The sequence below is a fragment of the Delphinus delphis genome, chromosome 3 (genome assembly GCF_949987515.2).
Source record: "Delphinus delphis chromosome 3, mDelDel1.2, whole genome shotgun sequence".
Lineage (NCBI taxonomy): Eukaryota > Metazoa > Chordata > Mammalia > Artiodactyla > Delphinidae > Delphinus > Delphinus delphis.
In genome coordinates this window covers 136,924,529-136,945,297 of record NC_082685.1, presented here as the reverse complement: position 1 = coordinate 136,945,297, position 20,769 = coordinate 136,924,529, and the positions used below count along the sequence as shown (strand labels likewise).

The 20,769-nt window shown below is 38.9% G+C and overlaps 1 protein-coding gene across 4 annotated transcripts in view; it reads left to right on the top strand.

Moving 5' to 3' along the window:
- The window catches only part of NNT (nicotinamide nucleotide transhydrogenase), a 93,333-nt gene extending 73,072 nt beyond the window's left edge, over positions 1 to 20,261 (top strand). For all 4 annotated transcript variants that reach the window (XM_060009516.1, XM_060009517.1, XM_060009518.1 and 1 more), the window contains 3 exons: positions 14,998 to 15,116; positions 17,178 to 17,293; positions 18,838 to 20,261. In XM_060009516.1, the coding sequence (XP_059865499.1) occupies positions 14,998 to 15,116; positions 17,178 to 17,293; positions 18,838 to 18,987 (385 nt within the window). In that variant the 3' untranslated portion in view covers positions 18,988 to 20,261. The remainder of the gene's footprint in view (positions 1 to 14,997; positions 15,117 to 17,177; positions 17,294 to 18,837) is intronic.
- The last annotated feature ends 508 nt before the right edge of the window (positions 20,262 to 20,769 follow it).

Sequence of the window (20,769 nt, the reverse complement as noted above, 5' to 3'; positions counted from 1 at the left end):
TAATAAAGGTACATGCGTCTGACAGTAGAAGTTAGGCCAGATAAAAGATCCAGTGTAGTAGTTAAATAAAGAAATAGATATTATTTATGAGTTTCTTACCAGCTTTGCAATACTTTCTTATCAGCCATGACTATTCATGTTAATGACAATTCACTGTATGAATAATTATATAGTACTTTGTGCCAGGCACTGTTCTAGGTCCTGAGAATACATCAGTGAATACAAAGATCAAAAATCCTGACCCTGTGGAGTTTTACATTTGCTGGGAACTTAGATAATAGGTGTTAAGATATTCTGAATTGAGGACGCTTATAACCTCATTGTGTTTCCAATTCAGATGCTAGTTGAAATAATGAAGAACAGCAAGAGCATAGGTCATTATATCTGAGTTTCAGAGTTACAGCTGGCACTATTTGGTGATGAGTTAGCCAGTGCTTCTGGTTTTCTGAAAGAATACGGTGTGTTTCTTTGCACTGAGCCTGCCTTCTTGTAAAACATGGTGACAGGTGGGTGGGTGTGATGGGAGTTATTTGTGTAATTAGTCAAATGAGTGAAACTTTTGGTAGAAGAGAGGAAAGCTAAAGAGTACATGTGTATTCACTTACATCTCTATATTCAATCTATGGTATAAAATTGCCAGTAATCCCTCAGAGCAAAATATGTATTTTAACATCTTTATTGGAGTATAATTGCTTTAAAAAGGTGTGTTAGTTTCTGCTGTATAACAAAGTGAATCAGCTATACATATACGTATATCCCCATATCCCCTCCCTCTTGTGTCTCCCTCCCACCCCTCTAGGTGGTCACAAAGCACTGAGCTGATCTCCCTGTGCTATGTGGCTGCTTCCCACTAGCTATCTATTTTACATTTGGTAGTGTATATATGTCCATGCCACTCTCTCACTTCGTCCCAGCTTACTCTTCCCTCTCCCCGTGTCCTCAAGTCCATTCTCTACGTCTGCGTCTTTATACCTGTCCTGCCCCTAGGTTCTTCAGAACCATTTTTTTTTCTTTGATTCCATGTATATGTGTTAGCATACGGTATTTGTTTTTCTCTTTCTGATCTCATTTTATTGATTTGAGTCCTCTCTTTTTCTTGATGAGTCTGGCTAAAGGTTTGTCAATTTCATTTATATTCTCAGAGAACCAGCTTTTAGTTTTATTGATCTTTGCTATTGTTTTCTTTCTTTCTATTTCATTTATTTCTGCTCTGATCTTTATGATTTCTTTCCTTCTACTAACCTTGGGTTTTGTTTGTTCTTCTTTCTCTAGTTCCTTTATGTGTAAAGTTAGATTGTTTATTTGAGATTTTTCTCGTTTCTCGAGGTAGGCTTGTATTGCTGTGTACTTCTCTCTTAGAACTGCTTTTGCTGCATCCCACAGGTTTTGGATCATCGTGTTTTGGTTGTTATTTGTCTCTAGGTACTTTTTGATTTCCTCTTTGGTTTCTTCAGTGATCTCTTGGTTATTTAGTAATGTATTGTTTAGCCTCCATGTGTTTGTGATGTTTTTCTCCCCCTGGAATTGATTTCTAATCTCATAGCATTGTGGTTGGAAAAGATGCTTGATATGATTTGAATTTTCTTAAATTTACCAAGGCTTGATTTGTGACCCAAGATGTAATCTACACTGGAGAGTGTTCCATGTGCACTCAAGAGGAAAGTGTAATCTGCTGTTTTTGGATGGAATGTCCTATAAATATCAATTAAATCTATCTGATCTATTTTGTCATTTAAAGCTTGTATTTCCTTATTAATTTTCTGTCTGGATGATCTGTCCATTGGTGAAGTGAGGTGTTAAAATCCCCCACTATTATCGTGTTACTGTCGACTTCCTCTTTTACAGCTGTTAGCATTTGCCTTATGTATTGAGGTGCTCCTATGTTGGGTGCATATGTATTTATAATTGTTATATCTTCTTCTTGGATTGATCCCTTGATCATTATGTAATGTCCTTCCTTGTCTTTTGTAACATTATTTTAAAGTCTATTTTATCTGATATGAGTATTGCTACTCCAGCTTTCTTTTGATTTCCATTTGCATGCAATATCTTTTTCCATCCCCTCACTTTCAGTCTGTATGTGTCTCTGGGGTCTGAAGTGGGTCTCTTGTAGACAGCATATAGATGGGTCTTGTTTTTGTTTCCATTCAGCGAGCCTGTGTCTTTTGGTTGGAGCATTTAATCCATTCACATTTAAGGTAATTATCGATATGTATGTTCCTGTGACCATTTACTTAATTGTTTTGTGTTTGTTTTTGTAGGTCCTTTTCTTCTCTTGTGTTTCTCACTTAGAGAAGTTCCTTTAGCATTTGTTGTAGAGCTGGTTTGGTGGTGCTGAATTCTCTTAGCTTTTGCTTGTCTGTAAAGCTTAAATTTTCTCCATTGACTCTGAATGAGATCTTTGCCGGGTAGAGTAATCTTGGTTTTAGTTTCTTCTCTTTCATCACTTTATATATATCATGCCACTCCCCTCTGGCTTGTAGAGTTTCTGCTGAGAAATCAGCTGTTAACCTTATGGGAGTTCCCTTGTATGTTATTTGTCTTTTTCCCTTGTTGCTTTTAATAATTTATCTTTGTCTTTAATTTTTGTCAATTTCATTTCTATGTGTCTCGGTGTCTTTCTCCTTGGGTTTATCCTGCCTGGGACTCTCTGCACTTCCTGGACTTGGGTGGCTGTTTCCTTTCCCGTGTTAGGGAAGTTTTCGACTATAATCTCTTCAAACATTTTCTTGCGTCCTTTCTTTCTCTCTTCTCCTTCTGGGACCCCTATAATGTGAATGTTGGTGCATCTAATGTTGTTCCAGAGGTCTCTTAGGCTGTCTTCATTTCTTTTCATTCTTTTTTCTTTATTCTGTTCCACAGCAGTGAATTCCACCATTCTGTCTTCCAGGTCATTTATCTGTGCTTCTGCCTCAGTTATTCTGCTATTGATGTATTTTTCATTTCAGTTATTGTGCTGTTCATCTCTGTTTGTTTGTTCTTTAATTCTTCTAGGTCTTTGTTAAACATTTCTTGCATCTTCTCGATCTTTGCCTCCATTCTTTTTCCGAGGTCCCGCATCATCTTCACTATCATTCTGAATTCTTTTTCTGGAAGGTTGCCCATCTCTACTTCATTTAGTTGTTTTTCTGTGGTTTCCTTCATTTGGTACATAGTCCTCTGCCTTTTCATCTTGTCTGTCTTTCTGTGAATGTGGTTTTTGTTCCACAGGCTGCAGGATGGTAGTTCTTGCTTCTGCTGTCTGCCCTCTCGTGGATGAGGCTGTCTTAGAGGCTTGTGCAAGCCTCTTGATGGGAGGGACTGATGGTGGGTAGAGCTGGGTGTTGCTCTGGTGGGCGGAGCTCAGTAAAACTTTAATCTGCTTGACTGCTAATGAGTGGGGCTGGGTTCCCTCCCTGTTGGTTGTTTGGCCTGAGGTGACCCAGCTGTGGTGCCTACCAGCTGTCTGGTGGGGCTAATGGCAGACTCTGGGAGGGCCCATGCCAAGGAGTACTTCCCAGAACTTCTGTTGTCAGTGTCCTTGTCCCACAGTGAGCCACAGCCACTCTCTGCCTCTGCAGGAGACCCTCCAACACTAGCAGGTAGGTCTGGTTCAGTCTCCTATGGGGTCACTGCTCCTTCCCCTGGGTCCCGATGCGCATACTACTTTGTGTGTGCCCTCCAAGAGTGGAGTCTCTGCTCCCCCCAGTCCTGTCCAGGTTCTGCAGTCAAATACTGCTAGCCTTCAAAGGCTGATTCTCTGGGAATTCCTCCTCCTGTTGCTGGACTCCCAGGTTGGGAAGCCTGATGTGGGGCTCAGAACCTTCAGTGGGTGGACTTCTGTGGTATAAGTGTTCTCCAGTTTGTGAGTCACCCACCCAGCAGTTACAGCATTTGATTTTATTGAGATTGCGCCCCCCCTTACTGTCTCATTGTGGCTTCTCCTTTGTCTTTGGATGTGGGGTGTCTGTTTTGGTTAGTTTCAGTGTCTTCCTGTCGATGAGTAATTCTGGTGCTCTCGCAAGAGGGAGTGAGTGCACGTTCTTCTACTCCGCCTTCTTGAACCAATCTAGGAAACAGTACTTTTTTGCCTTAATGGTATCTATAGAAGGGTTAAACGTGGCCTTTTGAAATTTGACACTGTTCGACACTTGAATATTAACTGCGACCAATGTGTGCGCTGTTGGCAATTATTGGCCTCAGTCTATATTGACAATATAATTTCTCTAGTTTTTTTTGTGTAGTTGCAAGTACAAAGAATTTCTGGCTTTCGTTGGACCATATTGATACTTAGTGGGATTTCAAGGTAAAAATTAGAAAATTAATTCAGAAATGTTGATAACAAACCACATTTGTTTTAGTGTAAAAATTTGTGGGTTTTTTTAAATGTAAATGATCATTAAAAATGCGCATTTATTTGAGCAATACAGATGAGCATTTATATCACAAAATGTATTTCAATAGACTATTATAGTTTCAGGTTACATTTATTAAGGGCTTATGTATGCCAGGCAGTGGTCTAAAGTATAAAAAGCTCTTTACATGAACTGTCTCCCTTAAATCTCACAATAATCCTCTGAAGACGCTTTATTATGAATCCCATTGTACACATGAGGAAAGTGAGGCACACGGGTAAATTGTCCAAATGTTTTGAACGCAGGCAGTGGCACTCTAGAGCTTTTAACTGCTACTCTTTACTACTTCCCTGAAATCTTTCTCTAAAAAGAGATGATAGAAAGTTTGAGTCAGTGTACTTTGTTGGGCACACTATGTTCCTTAAAACCCTTTCTGGGCTTCCCTGGTGGCGCAGTGGTTGAGAGTCCGCCTGCCGATGCAGGGGACGCGGGTTTGTGCCCCGGTCCCGGAAGATCCCACATGCCGCGGAGCGGCTGGGCCCGTGAGCCATGGCCGCTGAGCCTGCGCGTCCAGAGCCTGTGCTCCGCAACGGGAGAGGCCACAACAGTGAGAGGCCCGTGTACCGCAAAAAAAAACAAACAAAACTCTTTCCTTCCCTCCCTTTATTTGAGTCGCTCTAATAGAGTGCCAGGTACTGGGGGAACTGATAAATAAGAGACAGTTCCTATTCCCAAGTTGCTCCCAGTTTGGAGAGCACAGTCTTCAGCCAGTTCCTATGCTGCAGTGCATCGTAAGGAGGAGGAGCATAAAGAAAGAATTCTGGGAGCATGGAGGATTTTTCCGTGATCGCGTTTTAGTAGTTATTCCCCTTCTGTAGCATTACGTTATAGACAAGGACAGCTGATCCTGTTTTGTGAAGCATGTATACAATAAAGATAATTTTCATGGTTCATGGGGAAGAACCAAAAGGCTGGTAGGCTTTGCACTTTGGAATTCTGGATATTCTTCATGTGGTGACGGAATGTTGATGAGCTTTGGCCCTTAGTTCCTGGCATTTGCTGGTCATGGGCAACCAATGTCCGATATAATTAACTTTAATCCATACTTTGAAGATTAGCCAGTTGCATGGGCCAGAATTGTTGTAAATTCACATGGACTCATCAGCCTGCACATATATATTTCTCCAAATTTAGTGTGTTCTGTCATTTCTCTCAAAACATTGGCATTCTCTTGGAATCGTCTGGCATGTGTTTCTTTCCAACTTTAGATTCTTAAAGTTTACTATAACAAATTATTGTGCAAACAGATATAAAGTGATCTGTCCTTTGGGATATTCAGCATAACATGTTAGTTAGCTTTATGACTGTTTACCCTTCACAGCTAGCTCAACAGAAACATTGTCTTTATGCAGTCTGCAGCTAATCAAATATTACAATAATAACAAATACATTTGGAGGTCTTTAATTTCTAATTTGGACCAAGACACCTCACTTAAAGCATAAAGATGATTGCCAGATGGAATAATTTAAAGATAAGCAAAGGCAGCATTAAAAACAAATAAATAAATTAAATTTTTTTTTAATTACTGGAATCAAGGAGGGATACAGAATTGAAATACAAAAGTAAACCACAAAGTATGTATTGGTTTACTCAGCTAAATTAGAATCTCTGGTTCATGGAATTTTAGGACTAGAAAGGGAGTTTGTGGTAGGCTGAATAATGGCCCTTAAGATACCCACCTCCAAAACCCCCAAACCTGTGAATATGTTACCTTATATGGCAAAAGAAACTTTGTAGATTCAGTGAAGATTCTGAGCTGGAGAGATGATTCTGAATTATTTGGGTGGACCCATGTAATCACTAGGGTTCTTACAAGAGCGAGGAAGGAGGGTCAGAATCAGAGAAGGAGGTGTGACAGTGGAAGCAGGAGTCAGAGTGATGTAGCCTCGAGCCACGGAATGGGGGCCTCCAGAAGCTGGAAAAGGCAAGGGACGGATTTTCTCCTAGAGCCTCTGAGAGAAGTGCAGCCCTGCCAACACCTTGATTTTTTAGCACAGAGAAACTGATTTTGGATGTCAGACCTCTATAATCAGTTTGTGTTGTTTTAAGCTACTACAGTTGTGGTGATTTGCTATATCAGCAATAGGAAGCTAGTACAGACCTTAAATGTCATGTTAGCACAGTGACTCTTAGTCTTTCTTAAGCCTCACCAATCAGGTTTGGGGAGAGGAAGGGACCTGGGGGAAACAGGAAGCACTTATTGATGCTCAGAAGGATTGGGAAATTAGGAGAAATTTTTTTTTTAAATTTTATTTATTTATTTATTTTTTGCGGTACGCGGGCCTCTCACCGCTGTGGCCTCTCCCGTTGCGGAGCACAGGCTCCGAACGCGCAGGCTCAGTGGCCGTGGCTCACGGGACCAGCCGCTCCGCGGCATGTGGGATCTTCCCGAACCGGGGCACAAACCCGCGTCCCCTGCATCAGCAGGCGGACTCTCAACCACTGCGCCACCAGGGAAGCCCTAGGAGAAATTTTTGGTGTCCAAGATTTACTATGAAGATCTCAAAAGAGCACATTCATTGCAGTTAGTAGTATAGGACTGAGGTAGAGCAATGTCTTGCAGTTGTTCTGGGAATCCTCAGTTCCACCAAAGCTGCTGCTCTCTCTTACTAGTAGTTTTTATCCCTCCTCCTCCTCCCATGAATGAAGAGCTGTCTCAGCTATCATAACTGCCTTGACTATGTCCACTGCCAGCCAACCATCCTTTACATTTATTTGTCAAATCCCCTTGAATCCATTTTGTACTGAATTGGTGGTTTGTATGTCAGCTCAGATGAATGAACCTGTCTCTGCCTGATCCACAGAAAAGCCTGAAACTTTCCCTAACTAGGAGATTTGTTCTAATTGTTGACAGAAAGTATTTTTTTTAAGTTAATTGCAACTCTTTCTCTTGCATTTGAAGACTGTTTTCTTTTCTTCTGTTTAATGAAAATGAGGAATATTTGGTCAACTTCTGTTTTATTTGGTCTGCTTGAAAATCAGTTTTGCCTTTCTTTTTCTAGCCAATTTATCTTTTTTCATTTAGAGCATGTTATTTTCTAAGTTGTTAGGTATTTTGTGTTTCTCTGGAAACTTATCCAAGTGCCCTCTGATCCTTTTAAGCTGCAACTCCCTGAACTAAATCTAGTTATTTAGTTTTATCATTGGATCTAGTCAGTGGTAGAAGATAGAGTACCTTTTCCTGATGTGCGAAAGCAACCCTGCATTAATTTTGAATGTTGACTTGAAATTGACAGTTGAAATACAGATTGGCATTAACTTTGAATACAAATCAGCTGATTAATGCAATTTGATATGTTAACTATATTACTAAGAACCTCCATAATGTGAAATGACCTTTTCAAACTAAAATTTTTGATTTTAAGATGTGTTCTTTTGGAAATTATTTTGTTTCATCATTATTAAAAAATAATGACACATGAGGGTCCCTGAATTTAATTATAGAATCTCTGCCTTTGATGGGGCATATTCTTTGTGCCTTTAGTTCTTCCACTTGATATTTAATTGTTTTGTGTTTGTTTTTGTAGGTCCTTTTCTTCTCTTGTGTTTCCCACTTAGAGAAGTTCCTTTAGCATTTGTTGTAGAGCTGGTTTGGTGGTGTTGAATTCTCTTAGCTTTTGCTTGTCTGTAAAGCTTTTGATTTCTCCCTCGAATCTGAATGAGATCCTTGATGGGTAGAGTAATCTTGGTTGTAGGTTCTTCCCTTTCATCACTTTAAATATGTCCTGCCACTCCCTTCTGGCTTGTAGAGTTTCTGCTGACAAATCAGCTGTTAACCTTATGGGAGTTCCCTTGTATGTTATTTGTCGTTTTTCCCTTGCTGCTATCAATAATTTTTCTTTGTCTTTAATTTTTGCCAATTTGATTACTATGTGTCTTGGCATGTTTCTCCTTGGGTTTATCCTATATGGAACTCTCTGTGCTTCCTGGACTTGGGTGGCTAGTTCCTTTCCCATGTTAGGAAAGTTTTCAATTATAATCTCTTCAAATATTTTCTCAGGTCCTTTCTGTCTCTCTTCTCCTTCTGGGACCCCCATAATGCAAGTGTTGTTGCGTTTAATGTTGTCCCAGAGGTGTCTTAGGCTGTCTTCATTTCTTTTCATTCTTTTTTCTTTATTCTGTTCCACAGCAGTGAATTCCACCATTCTGTCTTCCAGGTCACTTATCCATTCTTCTGCCTCAGTTATTCTGCCACTGATTCCTTTTAGTGTAGTTTTCATTTCAGTTATTGTGCTGTTCATCTCTGTTTGCTTGTTCTTTAATTCTTCTAGGTCTTTGTTAAACATTTCTTGCATCTTCTCGATCTTTGCCTCCATTCTTTTTCCGAGGTCCCGCATCATCTTCACTATCATTATTCTGAATTCTTTTTCTGGAAGGTTGCCTTTCTCCACTTCATTTAGTTGTTTTTCTGGGGTTTTATCTTGTTCCTTCATCTGGTCCATAGCCCTCTGCCTTTTCATCTTGTCTATTTTTCTGTGAATGTGGTTTTTGTTCCACAGGCTGCAGGATTGTAGTTCTTCTTGCTTCTGCTGTCTGCCCTCTGGTGGATGGGGCTCTCTAAGAGGCTTGTGCCAGTTTCCTGATGGGAGGGGCTCGTGGTGGGTAGAGCTGGCTGTTGCTTCCACTTGACATTTAAAGAACATAAAGTTAAAATATTCTGTACACCAAATATTTTGTGTATACCAAACAGTGCCTTAAAATACATAAAAAATTAGTTTCAATTTAAGTTCTTCTTGGCTGAGATTTGGTTTGTTAATCTTGGTAATTTATTTTATTAGGTATTATAAGGAACTGTTAGCTGGGGAGAAAAAGAAATACAGACTCTGCCCACTTAACCAAATGTCCATTGAGCAAAGTATCCAGACGTTCTAACAACTACTTATTATTGATCAATTTCAATAAAGTAGCTGTCAGAGAAAGCACTGAAAGTCTTTACTGATTTTTGTTTTCTTTCTCTGTTGAGCTCTCTTTAAGACCTTGCAAAATCCTACTCCTCATTCAAGCTTTACTCCTTAGACTGAGCATGTGCTGCTGCTGATTTTTATCTGAACCAAACTTTATTATGATGGTGGCAAAATGGTGGTCTTATAACCCCACTACATTTATCAGTTGATGGTCTACCACTATAGGGGAGAGTGTTCCCACCCTCCCTTCCTTCCTTTCATCCTTTCCTTATTGACTTATGAATCTGTTATCGGTCTTGACTCATGAATTCCCACTTTCCATAGTGGGTTATAATCCATGACTATCCTTATTTATTTATTTTAAATTTATTTATTTATGGCGGTACGCGGGCCTCTCACTGCTGTGGCCCCTCCCGTTGCACAGCACAGGCTCCGGACGCGCAGGCTCAGCGTCCATGGCTCACGGGCCCAGCCGCTCCGCGGCATGTGGGATCTTCCCAGACCGGGGCGCGAACCCGCGTCCCCTGCATCGGCAGGCGGACTCTCAACCACTGCGCCACCAGGGAAGCCCTATCCTTATTTATTTTGATGTTCAAATTACTTTCTTTATACACCTTAGTGTCATACGTGCCTTTAAAGACCCAGGTCCATGTCATTCTTTCATGCGCATTCAGTTTGCTTTGTGCTCTGCCTTCTTTCTCACTTTTTGTAAGGATTACACAAATTCAGTCTTTCCTCTTTTTTACAGTTCAGTTGTTTATTACATGTAAGTGAGCTTTACCTTCTCTGAGTTTGTTATTGTCTTTTTCTTACTGCTTCTGTTATTTCCTGTGAACCTGAGGGATTGTTCATCCCTCCCCATCATTGAAGAAAGGTTTAAAAGTCCTGAACTAGAGACTGTGATGCTTGTTTACAAAATCAAGCACCTCTGAAACTTCATTCGTCATGCCTTTTCTTTTTCTACATTCATGTAATCAGCAGGCTTAGGAGTATATTTTGGTTATTTCAATATACTGCATTTTTCTCTCTATATTTTATATTCATGCTTAAAATTCTATATTATTGTTAAAATATTAAAATGACATTCATGTTCAGGATTGAGGGTTAGTATTAATAACTCCCATTTAATGAGCATATAGTTTGGTGCCTGGAGAAATTTTTTTTTCAAATGTTTTATCTTATTGCCATTGTAGAGGTATTAAAATTTTAAAGTAGACATCTCAACTCAAGAGTCTATGTAACATTTTGGAAATGCTTTCTTTCCAAAAAAGCATTTTCCTCAAATGCTTGAGGCAGTTTGAAAATAGCTGCAGTCGTGCTGAATATAGTTTGTGTTAACTACATGGAGAGTATGAACATGAATTGTCAGTATTTTGCCTCATTTCTTTTGTTTTCAGGAGTGATTAAAAACCCTGGTTTGGAACAGAGAATGACATTAGGATAGCAGTGTCTAGCCAAAAAAAAAAATCTTGGTTTTAGAGAACATTTAAAAATTTTTACTCAACTGTTGAACTGTTACATTTCCAAAAAATGATTAATTTTATTTATTTATTAATTTTATTCTCACCAAAATAAAGTAGTAAATCAACTAGACTTCAATAAAAAAAAAAAACTGTAGGTAGCCCACTGAGGGAAGAGATGCTAAATGCCTTTTAAAAGAGTCTTACATATACACACCACTATATAGAAAATAGATAACTAATAAGGACCTACTGTATAGCACAGGGAACTCTACTCAGTACTCTGTAATGGCCTGTTTGTGGAAAGAATCTAAAAAAGAGTGGAGGGACTTCCCTGGTAGCACAGTGGTTAAGAACCTGCCTGCCAGTGCAGGGGACACAGGTTCGAGCCCTGGTCCAGGAAGATCCTACATGCCACAGAGCAGCTAAGCCCGTGCGCCAGAACTACTGAGCCTGTGCTCTAGAGCCCGTGAGCCACAACTGCTGAGCCCATGTGCCACAACTACTGAAGCCCACGCACCTAGAGCCCGTGCTCGGCAACAAGAGAAGCTACTGCAATGAGAAGCCTGCACACTGCAACGAAGAGTAGCTCCCACTCACCGCAACTAGAGAAAGCCTGCACGCAGCAACGAAGACCCAACACAGCCAAAAATAAATATAAATAAATAAATAAATAAAAAAGAGTGGATATATGTATATGTATAACTGATTCACTTTGCTGTACAGCAGAAACTAACACAACATTGTAAATCAACTATGCTCCAATAAAAAATTTTAAAAAGTCTTAGATTATTAATGGTCCATTCTATACAGTTCATTCTACCTCCTACCCCTAGTAATTTTTCAGAACCTACTTCCCCATCATTTAAGAGGTGCTGGTAAATGTTTTGCATTGTTGCAGGTACTTTGTGTACTAAGAGACATTTTTTTCTCCTATGTCCATGCAAATACTTAATTAAATTAAAAAAATTTATAGCTTATAGTATTGTTTGAAACTTTCTGGGTGCTCAGTTTTTCTCAACACTGTAAATTGGATTCTTAGAATTCCTTATTTCACCCATTCAAGCAGAGATAAATAGGTATTTCTCAAACCTCTTCTACAGAGTTTAATATAGCCCTTGGCATGATGTGGGCTTGTAATAACATCTGGTTAGTACTCTATGGGAAAATTGAGAGAGAGGGAGCTATTAAGTAACTTACTGAACATCATGTAACTAGTTAACTTGAGCTACTAACTAAACAAAAATACCTCTTAAATGCTTGACTATACTGCCTATATTGTATAGTAGTGAAAAGACTCTTGAGGCAGAAAGACCCGAGTTTGACTTACAGGTTAGCTATACTAAAAACGTTGTGCAAGTTGTATAGCACATCTCAAAGAGTCAGTATTAGTCATTGTGCCAAAATATATGCCAGCAGCCCCTCTTACATATATTCTTGCTCTCTTCTTTTTTTAAGGTACAGGAATGTAGCTCTAAAGCCCAGTTTATTTAACTAAGTCCTGGATTTGAATCAGCTGCTCTAAATTCTAATTCTTTTTTTTTTTTTTTTTTTTGCGTTACGCGGGCCTCTCACTGCTGTGACCTCTCCCGTTGCGGAGCACAGGCTCCAGACACGCAGGCTCAGAGGCCATGGCTCACGGGCCCAGCCGCTCCGCGGCATGTGGGATCCTCCCAGACCGGGGCACGAACCCACGTCCCCTGCATCGGCAGGCGGACTCTCAACCACTGCGCCACCAGGGAAGCCCTAAATTCTAATTCTTGATGGAGATTATTAAAGATGATTCGGGATAGAATGAAATAATATATAAGAAATTTGTAAATTATATCACAATATAAAAGCATGAAGTATTAATTTATTTTAAATGAAGTTAATTTTTTCCCACCATAAAATTGTTCATTCTCATAGAAAATTTGAAAAACATTTTTAAATAGAGGAGAAGTAAAATGATTATCTGTTGTACAACCACCTAGAGATAACTGTTTTGTTTCCTTTTAGCCCTGAGTTTCTGGTTTTTTAAACATAAGTTGATTATTTAGGAACTTTCAGTGGTCCCAGAATGAAGATTATATAAAAGAGAATTTGAGGGACTTCCCTGATGGTGCAGTGGTTAAGAATCTGCGTACCAGTGCAAGGGACACGGGTTTGATCCCTGGTCCGGGAAGATCCCACATGCCGTGGAGCAACTAAGCCTGTGCACCACAACTACTGAGCCTGTGCTCTAGAGCCCGCGAGCCGCAACTACTGAGCCCAGGCACCACAGTTACTGAAGCCTGTGCTCTCTAGGGCCTGCGTGCCACAACTACTGAGCCCACGTGCTGCATTTACTGAAGCCCTTGTGCCTAGAGCCCGTGCTCCGCAACAAGAGTAGCCACTGCAATGAGAAGCCCGCACGCCGCAAGGAAGAGTAGTAGCCCCAGCTCGCCGCAACTAGAGAAAGCCCACACGTAGCAACGAAGACCCAATGTGGCCAAAAATAAATAAAAAAATAAATTGATTAAAGAGAACCTATCATTTGATATCTTGTTTTCCAATTACAAGCTCCCCAGTAATTCAGGCTCTTCATTATCAGATTATCTTCATTAACTTCATTCAAAGATGTAGAAAACCATATATCAGTTATTTGGACAATATAAACAGCCATTTTATAGCTCTTTTCAGGTCTGCCTTTGGGAGGGGTCAATTCCTATGCTTTTTTAATCTGTTCCTAACGCACTGTGTTACGAGTGGGGAGGTCTGGCTTGGCAGCAGTTCCTGTGAAAAGTAACCGGGCATCTTTTTTTTTTTTGGAGTACAACTCCTTTACAATGGTGTGTTAGTTTCTGCTGCACAGCAAAGTGAGTCAGCCACACGTATACATATATCCCCTCTTCCTTGGATTTCTTTCCCAATTAGGTCCCTACAGAGCACTGAGTAGAGTTCCAATAGGGCATCTTACATAACTGTCAGTGATAAAAACCAGCAGTGTGGTGTGGGAGCTGTTACAGACCTAGGCTTCTGAAAGGGGCCTGAGGGTATGACTTTCTTGCTGTGCCTTGTGCATCTAGATCACATCCAGCATATTGTATTTACGGTGGGAGACTGAAATTTGAGCTGGACAGTGACAATATAGGAACAGGTGACTAGGACAGCAGTGAGTCTAGAAGTCCTGTCAGTCATTGAACAGTTGAAAGAATTGAAGATGTTTTGCTTAATAGGCATCCTAGGTTAGCTCAGAGGAATCCACATGTGAAAGAGGGAGTAGACCCTCAGACTACAGACCTTGGAAAGCAATGAGTTGGGGGTTCTTTTTGGTTTAATATGATGAGCGTGTGTGATATATATGTAACTATATATATAACTATATATATATAGTTATATATATAACTATATATATATAGTTATTGGGATTTTCTAGTAATGGAATAGAGCTAGAATGGAGTTAGTTTCTGTCACTGAAGGTATTTAAGCTGAGGTTGGATGGATCCCTGCCTAGAGGTAGTATAAAATGCATTTCTTCACTGGATTCATTCATTCATTCACTCACTCACTCACTTTTTATTTGGTCCTTCCTGTGTGCTACGGACTGTGCCCAGTGCTGGGGAGACAGAGATCAATACTGTGAGCAAGAGGTTGGATTACACGACTTCAGGGATCCCATTATGGCTGTGGTTGAACGAAATTGCCTGATGCCTCGGTTTCTTTGGCCTTAATAAAAGAGCAGATATCTGATTTGTGTATTACTCTGCCTTTCAAACACTCCAGCGTGTTACTATCACATTTCTTCTGTGATGTGGAGCAATGCTGCATATTACTCGCTGAAAGTAGGCCTTTAACTTATGTGCATGACAGTGTTTTTCATGGCAAACGTTTAATTCCAGGCTGACTTCAAAAAGATTCAAAAATTATAAAGTATTATGAGAGAACATAATGCTTATTAAATGTAAGGTGATATTATTAATGTTGTTGGGAGTTCATTGAACTTAGAACATATATGGAAGAGTCAGGTTCTAAAGTCACACTTTGTTTTTTGAGAGGAGTTACAGTTTGTATATACTGAGATCTTGAATCTCCAAACCTTACTATTTGTAGATTGACCGTATATCTAGACGGATTCTATTCCTGTTTGTAGAGATCAGATAGTACCAGGAGAAGCAGAGATGCCAAGAACAAAGTGTGCAGATTTGGAGGTGATATTGGGGTCTCTGTACGTTTCGGCCCATCAAGTAAGGCCAGCTGTTCATTTGTTTCATGTCTAGGTTTGGAATTCACCCAGTTGCAGGCCGGATGCCTGGTCAGCTTAATGTGCTGCTGGCTGAGGCTGGGGTGCCGTATGATATTGTGTTGGAGATGGATGAGATCAACCATGATTTCCCAGGTAAGTGATGGGGATAATGGTGAAGTTTAGGTGTTCTTAGATGAATAGAGTGATGCCAGTCTTAGGGCATAAATTGTGGGATTACTGAAGACCTACTAGTCAGATGAAGAGTAACCTGCTCCTAGTAAGGATGCAGTTGAAATTAAATAAGCGAAAGACAGTACTGAAAAAGGTGCAGCAGGTTTGTAAGCAGCATGGGTCATGTTCTCCCTCTGAGGAGATCTGAAGGATGGTGAAAATCTTGGGAGGCAGTGCAGTGGACTGCATTGCAGAGGGATTTGGAACAGACCTGGCTTTGGAATCCAGGTCCTGAGTCTCATTTGCTTGTGGCCTTGAACTAGGTACTCAACCTCAGGTTCCTCATTTATGAAATTGCTTCTGCTGATGATTTAGTGTCTGATTCTTGCCAGTGTCTGAGATTTTACTGGTTTTCAGTTGTACCAACTCATGGTCAGTAAGTAGTTTTCTGTTTTCTTTAAAGTACTAGGACTTCACTAGATAAGGTGTTGGACTTTGTGGCTGTCACTGGGTGGATGTTGAATGCTAATGACATTTGGCCCAAGATCATGTTTGTTAAAATTAAACCAGTTCCCTCTGGCACGTATCCACTGTAAACTTAAAAAGTACTGTTTATTAGAGAAACATAATGAAATTGTGTGTATGTCTAGATTCACATGACATTTTTGGCAGAGTTCTAATGTACCTTATATTATGATCCTTAAAGAGGGAATTTAGACCATTTTAATTTTATGCCCCCTTTCAGATTTCACTGTTGTTAAATTATGTGTGAAACCTGCCAGTTCCAGGAATTATGGACACAGCTTTAATATAGTACAGACTCTTAGACCATTTTCTTTTAGACATTGAATTGCATATTAAGTAGTCATTTTAAAAGTTGAAAATGGAATGCAGATCTTTTTTTTTAACATCTTTATTGGAGTATAATTGCTTTACAATGTTGTTAGTTTCTGCTGTATAACAAAGTGGATCAGCTATACATATACATATATCCCCATATCTCCTCCCTCTTGTGTCTCCCTCCCACCCTCCCTATCCCACCCCTCTAGGTGGTCACAAAGCACCGAGTTGATCTCCCTGTGCTATGTGGCTGCTTCCCACTAGCTATCTATTTTACATTTGGTAGTGTATATATGTCCATGCCTCTCTTTCACCTCGTCCCAGCTTACCTTTACCACTCCCTGTGTCCTCAAGTCCATTCTCTACATCTGCATGTTTATTCCTGTCCTGCCCCTAGGTTCTTCGGAACCATTTTTTTCCTTCAGATTTCATATATACGTGTTAGCATACGGTATTTGTTTTTCTCTTTCTGACTTACTTCACTCTATATGACAGGCTCTAGGTCCATCCACCTCCGTACAAATAACTCAATTTCATTTCTTTTTATGGCTGAGTAATATTCCATTGTATATATATGCCACATCTTCTTTATCCATGTCACAAAGAAAGAAAACTACAGACCAATATCACCGATGAACATAGATGCAAAAATCCTCAACAAAATACTAGCAAACAGAATCCGACAACACATTAAAAGGATCATACAGCATGATCAAGTGGGATTTATCCCAGGAACGCAAGGATTCTTCAATATACGCAAATCAATCAGTGTGATACACCATATTAACAAATTGAAGGAGAAAAACCATATGATCATCTCAATAGATGCAGAAAAAGCTTTTGACAAAATTCAGCACCCATTTATGGGAGTGCAGGTCTTTAATGTTACCGGCAAGATCATTTTGGGATCATAAAAGAGCTATAAAGTCAGATTAGGTAGATCCATTGAGGGGAGGGAAAGCATAATAATGCAAGCTCCAGTCAGGGTGCTCAGGTTCAGATGCAGGACCTATTGCTTTTAAGCTGTGTGACATTGGCGAAGTTACTGAACCTCTCTGATAAAGCTCTTTGTACAATACCTAGCACAAGTGTTTGTCCTATAAATTTTAGCTTCTGTTGTTGTTGTTATAAAGTCAGGTCACCATAATTTGCCTGAAAGTAAAAGTGACCCTTTTAATTTTTATATTTTCTTTTATTATGTAGACACTGATTTGGTCCTTGTAATTGGAGCTAATGACACTGTCAATTCAGCGGCTCAAGAAGACCCCAACTCTATTATTGCAGGCATGCCAGTCCTCGAGGTCTGGAAATCAAAGCAGGTAAAGTTTCAGACTTGTGTTTCATTGTACTAATTAAAGGTCTCTTAAAACACATACACAGAACTTTCCTTGGTCACTTGATGAGAAATGATGATGCCTTTTAGGAGGCTCAGGAGTTAGAGTAGATTTAGGGTCCAGCTGTCTATATCCAGCTTCTGTCTGTCCTGTGGTCACCAGAGAACCTGAGTGAATGCCCTGATCTCGATTAGAACTAAAAGAGATTATCTGGATGGATTAACACAATCTGTAACTACAGCTGAAAAAGGACCTGTGAGCTTTTGGGATGAGTCTGGCTGAATTCCAGGCCGAGTCCAGTGAAGCAGATGGCTTCCCTCCAGGACAGTGAGTCAGTATCATCGCCTTCACATACGAAGATGAGCACATTTTTTCATTTAAGTTTTTTGAAAGGGAATTTGTATGTTATGGAGTGTACAGAAGAAGGGTGATTTAGAAAACCAAATAATAACATGGAAGGAAGCAAGCCCTGCTCACAGCACATTACTTCTGAAAAAGCTAATTGCTAGATTGTAGAGAATGCAAACACTTATAAATTTTCCTCTGCCCCGACTGGGTAAGTTTCTTTACACTGTCAAGTCATATCTGCATTTTAAGAATCATTATAACGTAACGTATATTTTCCCTTTAATTTGTCTCTCTTTATTGTAAATGTGTGAGTTTTAAACATAGTATTTGTGGTGAGTGAGTAGATACGACATGCACTTGTTCATGTGTATATGGACAGTTGCATCGATCACCAGTATTTGAGTTTGTAGGGTACATTACTGTATCAATGGTATATGGAACATGAATAAATTTGCTCTGCTTCCATTTTTGAATAGAATGCATGTCCTAAAAGACCATAGAAAGGTCTTTTCATTTCATGAAGAATTGACTTGATATTCAACAGGACAGCAACATCCATTAATTAATTAATTAACATTAATTGTAAATGTCTAGAACACATCAGTATTAGAGATGGATGGACTTACCCCTTCATTTTTCTTCGTGGAGGCATTCTATTAGTAATTAGCTCTGTTCTGTGACACACTAGATTGCTCTTTGGGTTCTTGTCTTATATCCTTTCTGTCTCATATCCTTTACTTTAAAGCAATGGACTAAGAATCATACCATTTTCCCACTCAACTACATTTATCTTAGGATGGGTAGTAGAAGCTTATGCACTAAATTTTTTCTCTTTAGCCCATTCAGAGAAAGATGCTTATTTTTCTGACTAGAAAATGTTATACATAGTCTTTATAGAGAAAAGCACTGAGAAAAAAAATCACTTATCACTTGGAGGTACACTGTTGTTAACATGACCTTTCTCTAATGGATGTAAGAGTATGGGCACATTTAAATAATTAAAGTTAATACACAGTAAACATGCATTTAAAACTACTCCTTGTGTATTTTAAGTCTTTGTAGTAAAGAATTAGTAGTGGTACCTGCTTTGTTCAAAGTCAGGGCAGGGCAATGTTTGTTTGCAGAACAAGTCCTGGCCAGGTCTGTTAAATACACCATCTCACTTAATCTTTGGTTCTTAGGTCATTGTTATGAAGAGGTCCTTAGGTGTTGGCTATGCTGCAGTGGACAATCCAATCTTCTACAAACCTAACACAGCCATGCTTCTAGGCGATGCCAAGAAGACGTGTGATGCCCTTCAGGCGAAAGTTAGAGAATCCTACCAGAAGTAAAACATAAAGATCAAGCTGTTGTCTAACAAAGCCACCTCTTCACTTGTGGGAACAGGCAAATAAGTTATTAACATATACAACTGATACACATCTATATCAGAGCTCTTGAAAGAAAAGGAAGACTCTGAAGAAAGCAAAGCAAATACAGGGAAAATTTTCAAGAGCAACAATCCTTCAATTTTAAAAAAAGGATTGACAAGTCTAAATGTCTTCCTGTGCATAGTTTTTGTGTTATGAATTCCAGAAGTATTTTACACAAGGAGAAGGAACAGCGTCATTTTAGATGTAATCCATTTGGGTTTTCCTCAACAGTCAGCAGTGTTTTAAGAAATTAGTCTTTATGAATTTTTTAGGACTTACATTATACATAGATTTGAAAAAATCTGACTCAGTGTAAACATTACAGCCACCTGCATTTATGTGTTTTCAACAAATGTGACTAATTTGAAACTTTCATCAACTCTTGAGCTGTCCTCTTACCATTTAACCATAATCTGAATTAAACATATCACATCAGTTTCAATTTTTCAAACTGTACTTCTGATTCTATATTTCAGGGGTGTATTTTCTCACTTCTATTTTAATACATTAAAGGACTAGATAATCTTTCAGAGATGCTGGAAACAAATCATTTGCTTTGTATGTTTCATTAGAACACCAATGAAACATATAATTTGAAATCAGCATTAATTGTATTTTTTAAACCCCATTTCCAATTGGAGATCTCTCTAATTTCAATCAATTTATAATGTGTAGTACTGTGTTAAGTGCACTTGAATGGAATTCAACTATTTGACTAATAAAATGAGTTCACCATGTTTGCATAGTGATGTAGCAATTGTCTCTGGTGACGAAAGGCTAAACTCAAGTAATTCTGCCTGTTATTAATATCTGAGGAAGATTTTGCTACCATGAAATAGATGAGATTAATCTGTCTTAACTGCTTGGAAGAATAATTTTTTTCCCAAATCAGAGTGTGTTTTAAGGTGTTATGTAAATGATAACATTTGAGAGAAATGGTGGCACTTTTTAGCTACCTCTTTGTTTAAGCGCCAGTAAAGATTATGTCTTTTTAGCACCAGTAAAGATTATGTCTTTTGCAGTAAAAGTGTAGATTTTCTTCGTGACTTTGCCATTATGCCAAAATCTCTGTATAGGTTGAATGTGTGAAGAATATTTGGAATCTCTCTCTCTCTATATATAATTAATTTGGCATTAAGTTTCTTGAAACAATTGTTAACATGTAAAAAGTATCTCTAAATCAGAAAAAGAAATAACTGGTGTGAAATTTTTTACTATAATACTCATGTTTATTGAGTTGAAAACTCATAGTATTTGTTGGTTTAGTAATCAGTTTCTTTCTTGCTGTGCCTGAGATTAAGATCTGTTTGTGTGTGCATGTGTTTTAAATCAGGAAAGAGTCCTTTTTAATTTTTAAGTGGTAAATGCAATTTGTTAATGGATCTCAGGTCATTTGTAACCTCAAGACTGAATTATATCATGAAAGTTCTATTAGAAGAAAGTAAATAGTATCTTGAGTCATGCCCTTTTCCTTTTCTCAAAGTAGTTGTAGGTATATCTGGGAAGCAGCAACTTGGATTTTTTTTTTTTTTGAGATAATTCCTGCATTCAATTTAAATTAAAATAATTATACTTTGATTTATTTCCATCATTTATAGTAAATATTTTTCTATATTTTAAAAATTTAGGATGATCTCATTTCTTTGGTACTTGCTAATCCTTTGTCATTCAGTTGTGTTAATTGAATTGAAAATTCATGCT